Below are 6,052 nucleotides of genomic sequence, written 5' to 3' on the forward strand. Positions count from 1 at the left end.
ACTTTATTCAAGCTAGAAGGTGGAGCTGAGCTGCTCATGCACCACAGCAAGGCCAGCAGAGGCACCGGTATGGCCGTACCTGGTGTTCTGGGTGTGGAGCTCATGCCAGGGCTGGAGAGGTGGCCCCATCCCTCCCCACAGAGCATTTCTGAATTCGGTGGGGATGGAGCTTCACCCCGCAGGGATCCCCATCTTGGTGCTCAGACACAGCGTCTGTCCCTGCCCTTGAACACTTGGGTGTAGCCATGGGGTCTACTCAACCGCACCCCCCACCCCCAAATGACTTGAATTCTTCAAAGTGAGGCAGGTTTGTAGTTAACAAGTCATGGCAAATTTCCACACGAAATAAGCCCAGCACCCACAGTCACGGTCACCTGTTTCATCCTGATGAAACCGGAGGTGCTGAGCCCTGACCGACAGTGTGGAGATCCCTGACCGACCTCATGGAGCACACGGCAACCAAAAGTTAAGTTTAAAAGCAAGGACTTCAAAGTGACATTTGGCTGTATGTCTTCAAAAGGAGACATACAAGGGGGAAGGGAGTTAAATCCTAACAAAGGCACCTTGATAGGAAGAAAATGTTCTTGCTTTCTCCGTTTAAAAAAAAACACCAAACAACACCCAAAAAAGCAACATTTGCAGTGGAGCATGTGCTGCCCTTGGCATTTTCCCTTGGGATCTGATGGACACAGAGACTCCAAACAGGCACAGGGTCCCATCGTGGTGCATGTATCACAGCCCCATCGCAGCTCTGGGCCTGTGGTCCACTGCCCCATTGCCCCCTTGGCACAGCCAGGAAACCTCCCCGAAACTGTTAATGTCACCAGCGTTGTCTTAGCTGGGGGTTAGTTCTGATTAAGAAATGGGCCTTGATATTTTGGAAACAGAAATCAGAAAAATTAGGGTTTGGGTTTTTAAAATTTAACTAAAAGGGAAATAAAAAGGATTGTATGTTTTAGGGTGGCCCAAAGATTTCTCACAGGCTTGGTGCTGCACCGATACATTTAACAACAGGCTCGTAAATCACAGGTAACTGGAATGAAAGCGATGCTGTACCCGCACCTTGACTCCACCGTGGCCGAACGCGCAAGCAATTGCCTTTAATTGCCTCTGTCACTTTTAACCTGCGTTTTGCGTGTGCCAAATGAACAATCATCGAACCAGGGAGAATTTCGCCAAGCATCAAGCCAAAGCCGAGGCTCGCATTAATTAAAATGGGGTTAATTATAATAACTCTAGTACAATAGGGATAGTATAATAGGACTAATTAGAGTGGTGCTAATAATGATGGTTCAAGCCACAGCAGCCACTGTACAAAACCTGCACCCAAGTTCTTCAAAGGTTTCCTTGGACTTGTACCCCACTCAACTCAGGGACAATCCAACATCTAAAAGCCGCTGCAAAGCTTTGACTGCATTTTCCCAAGCATCCAGGCTTGCGTCGCACCGACCATATGTCTGCCTCTGCCTGCTAGCAGATTGCACCAAATATTTTCCTTTTTTATTGTGGCTGAGCAAACAAACACCATCTGTGGGGCTCGTCCAGGGAAATCCTGGCCCCCTCCGCACCAACGGGAAGGCAGGCAAGCGTGTCTGTGGGGCCTGACGATTCTGCCATCCATACCCTGAGAAGAGAGCTTTTCTCCGCTCCCCATCTCTGCCCATCCGCCGAGCTGAGTTAGGACCTGGCATTTTGCAAACAGATTTAAAAGTCAGATTTTATTACAGCAGTGCTGAGTCCCATCAAAGGAGACTGCCTACCCATGACCCAGGCTTGTGGGACTGCCTTGGGGTGCTGGCAGGTGAAAGAGGGCAAGAAGGGGGTTTTTTTCAGTTGGCTCTATCCACACAGGTATTTCACAGATGTATCTGCGCTGCCGGGGGCTTTGAGATTTTTCCAGCCATGCTCGAATCCCTGGCCCAGGTCTGATGGTGACTTTTGGCCCTGCTTGACCTGCTGAGAGGCAGGGGGCTAGGTGGGTGGCTGATAGCGGGTGCAAATTATTCCCTGTTCAAACCTTTATTCCTTTGGAAGGTAAAACTCCTGGGGGGGGGACGACACGACACTGTGTGGTATGGAGGGTCTGTGCTATTCATTCATACACCCCAGCACAAGCGGGGAGCCCTGGGAGCAGGGGAGTATCAGCAGCTTCTGAAGCAAAGGTGCGCACGTAGTCCCCAGCTGCATCGCTGTGCGCAGGGCTTCCTCCTGCTCTGTTTTTCCCTGTCACTTGCCTTTCTGTCAGAAACCCCTCTTCTCTCTGTTCTGGAAAAAACAGAATGGTAATGTCAATTTTGTAAAATCCCCCACAGTTTTGACCCAGCCAGGGATTCACAGAAAGCTCTCACTGAGCGAAGGGCCTCATGGATGCAGGTGTAAATTACCTGTCACCTCAGTTGCTTTTCCGCTCGTGCTTCTGCAGCGCTGGGTCCAGAGCATGTGTTCTGACCAAATCTTTTGTACAACTGCCCTTTGGATTTAGCAATTTGCATGGTGAAAGCAGAACCGATGAACCACAGGCTTTTCTGCTGCTGCCTTTAATTAAAAATGCCATGTCTAACACCAGCAGATGTTCCTGCTATCGAGACTTGACTAATAATTTAATGCTGTGTAATGCAATGCTGACTGTGCTGCTTAGTCCGAAAGCGTGATAGACTTTTTTTAATTTATTATTATTATTTCCTTTTGGGGATCAAATCCCTCAATATTTGAAATCTTAAAACTTGTTAGTCTAATGGCCTTAACCAATTACTGCTCCGAGTGATCTTAGCAGCCCCACGTCTTTCAAGTTGGTGCTGCAGCCCACGATGCCTCTGAGACCATGGTGGGCTCGCAGGGCTTTGGGCATGCAGCAAAATTGGCCCCAGAGGGGCTGCCCGAGGAGCAAACTAAGCCTGTTAAAGGCTTTGATTCAGACATTTGGGGAAAGAGGGAATTTGAAGCATGAGGCAGCTCCTCCTCCCAGTTTTTTTTTCAGTTTTCTGCTTAAGTGGATCCATCCTGTCTCTCGCTGTGGGCACTGAGCATGTAGGAGCTGAGCACCCTTTCCTGTCAGGACGCATTGGTTTCGGGATGTGCCCGGTACTTGAGTGGACAAGAGGAGAGGGACCCCCTCCTCGCAGACGCTTTGGCTCTTTTAACCCCTGGGAAAACAGCTGACTTGTGAGACTTGAGGGAACTGCCTCCCTCTGCACGCTCCTTGATGTTACACGATGAATCACATAATAATTGTATATTTATTGAAACACAGCAGGGGAGCTTTGCTAATGAATAAAATATGAGGTACCGGTGTATTTACATAAAAGGGTCTTTACCAGATGGGCAACACTTTGAAATGAAGCAGGAGGTAGACAAGGATTTTTTACCTTCCTCGTCAGCCGGGAAGCCCCGTGCCATCCTTCAGCGCGGGTTTTGCTCTGAAACCCTGCATTGTTTGAAAATCACCTTATCAGTTTAGCATGGCAAAGATGATCGTTGCCTCGGTGGGGTATGGAGCGGCTGATTAACGCATGTACCGAGTGTGACTGTCACACTATATCACACCACTGCTGAAACCGTTTTACTGGGTTTCTGTCATGCAACAAATTTATTTTAAAGTGTGTGGGCCTTATACTGCCTGGAATGGTTTTACTTGTAGTTTAAATACTGCATAAACCAAATTTAGAGATATATTTCTCGCTTCCCTCTGTTCTCTGCATCATTTTTTTTGCTTCTGACTGTCCAATTGGTTGCAGTAATTCACTGCTGAGGAAGACGTTTCTTAGATTTCCAAGAGCACCAACTCCTTAACCTTTATAAAATTAGGGAGAATGAATCACTCGTGACTTTTACATCTTTCTCAAACACAAGTATTTGTTAGATGCTGGCTGCCCAGAGCAGCGCTTTGCCTCAGTTTAACTTAGTTGTAAATGTTTGTAAATTTGCACATAATGTCTCCACACAATGGAGACTACACGTGGATTTATTGAGAGGGACACTAAACATATTTCAGCCAGAGGAAAGGAAGACGAGGTACTTATCTGTTTTATTGTCCTATACAGTATATATCGGCATCTCATATTTTGTGAACATAAATGCCAGCTTGACTCAAGAGATCTATGGATCAAGTGTTGTTTGTAACCTGCGCTGAATGCTTCAAATTGTGTTAAAGTTTCATCTCAGCAGCAAAACCTTTTGCCATCTTCCAGTAACCTTGCCGCACTGGGAGACGCCAGGGGCTGTTTTTTTGGAACATAGGACAAGCGCACAATGGCCACGTAAGAGACAGTTGGACATTAAGGTTGCATCTAGCAACTGTTCACGTTTAAGGGACAAATGACTGTTTTAGCTTATTTGACAGTTTATCCTGGTTTCGGCGGTGTGAGGGAGTAGGTCCCTGTCCCAGCTCCATCCCCTGCAGCCCAAGGAAAGGAGTGAGGATGCCCTGTCCAGCTGTGTCCCTTGCTGTCATCCCTCTCCTGCAACCAGTTGTTTTGGTGCATGCACACAGCATGGGAAGAGACGCCATGGGATGGGCTGGTCCATGACCTCACTGGGCTTGGGAACCAGCTCCTCACTGGGCAGGACAGTGCCTGGGACAGCTCTCCCTGCTCCCTTCCTTCCCCAAGATAGGCAAGGAAAACGCTGAAGCAGCTCACCACAGTCAGCTCCTGACAGAAACATGGTGGATCCTGCCTGCCGCCCAGGAGCATCTCACGCCTACGTGTGTCTCTTAACAAGGTACGGTTTGCATTTGGTTTTTACTTCCACACTCACCTCTGAGGCTGTTGCTTCTTTCCCCAGAGCTGCTTCCCTCTGCAGCAGAGGGCTTGCCGATCCCCACCACCGTGGACGACAGGCCGTTAGCAAAGGGGACACCGCTCTGTGTTATTAACGCAGCGGGGGGTTTCCTGAGCACCAGAAAACAACAGGCTATTACAGAGATACAACCGCACTTTTCACAGCTGGATCCAAGCACACAGGTGCAGCTGCTGTGCTGTCAATGACAACAAACAGCTCTCCTTTCTGCGCCAGTGAAACCGAGACCTGTGTGGATGGGGTGTGTGGATGGGGATGACTACATCCATCCCTCTTCCTCAGGGCTCAGGCCCCGATGCTGCAAGGACAGAGTCACCTGCAAAGAACAGGCTGTTGTTTAACCCTTCGGACTCTCCAAATACCTCCACAGTCTTCTTTCTCATGGATAAAGATCAAGAGTTATCATGAAGACAGAGAAAGCCAAGATGGTGTTTGCTGGGGTCAAGCAGGTTAGGACATGCGACAACACTGATGTAATAAAGGCTGAATATGCCACCATTCAAATCAGTGTGACGGTGTTTCACCCTGTGACACGTGAGACATCTGCTTGCCCCAGATGACAGTACCAAATTTCTCGGATCAAGGGAGCTGAGAGATTTCACAATTCCCCATCCTGTGTGGTGCTGACCTTCCATAAATAAAGAAAAAAAAATAAAAATCCCAATTTAAATCATCCCAGGTGTTCAAGAGCTACAGAGGGAATGACCTACCGAAGCAGAGGAGTGTGAAACCTGAAAACTGAAGATTTTCCTTCTTGGAAGACATGGATAACTTATTAAGCAACGTTTTCAGCCCCGATTTAACACTTATCTGAGTAGAAGTCCTTTTCTCTAGATGAAGTAAGAGCTGTGGAAAATGCCCATGTTGCCACTAGTGGTGAAAACAGTCCCTCCTGTCAGGCTGCCATCGCTCAGCTGAGCAGCACCAACAGCTCAGTGCTTTTACTTCACCCAGGGAGCAGGGATGAGGGGAAACCATCCACCTCCAGGAAGCAAACGGAGGGAGACCTGGGACAAGAAATGCCGCCAAAATTTCAGATGGGCTGTTGGGTCGCCGCTCTGATGGCTGTCCGTTATGACAGTCGCCAACCAAATTTTGCGGCTTTGCGCCACCACGTCCTTTTATGATGAAGTTCCCTCAAAGAATAACTCGCTCGCTTTAATCATGTTTGCTCCGAGATTTATGGCTTGATGCTTATTCACCGGCGGAGCTTCTCGATGCGAAATGTCAGTAAGCCTGTTATAAATCGCTCCTG

The 6,052-nt window shown here is 48.3% G+C and overlaps 1 protein-coding gene across 1 annotated transcript in view; it reads left to right on the forward strand.

Moving 5' to 3' along the window:
* Positions 1-4,660: 4,660 nt before the first annotated feature.
* Positions 4,661-6,052, forward strand: part of BARD1 (BRCA1 associated RING domain 1) — a 57,483-nt gene continuing 56,091 nt past the window's right edge. The window contains exons 1-2 of the mRNA XM_009887596.1: positions 4,661-4,719; positions 5,189-5,331. Coding sequence (XP_009885898.1) covers positions 4,661-4,719; positions 5,189-5,331 — 202 coding nt within the window. The remainder of the gene's footprint in view (positions 4,720-5,188; positions 5,332-6,052) is intronic.

This window comes from Charadrius vociferus, unplaced genomic scaffold (assembly GCF_000708025.1).
Source record: "Charadrius vociferus isolate BGI_N301 unplaced genomic scaffold, ASM70802v2 scaffold136, whole genome shotgun sequence".
In the NCBI taxonomy this organism is placed as follows: Eukaryota; Metazoa; Chordata; class Aves; order Charadriiformes; family Charadriidae; genus Charadrius; species Charadrius vociferus.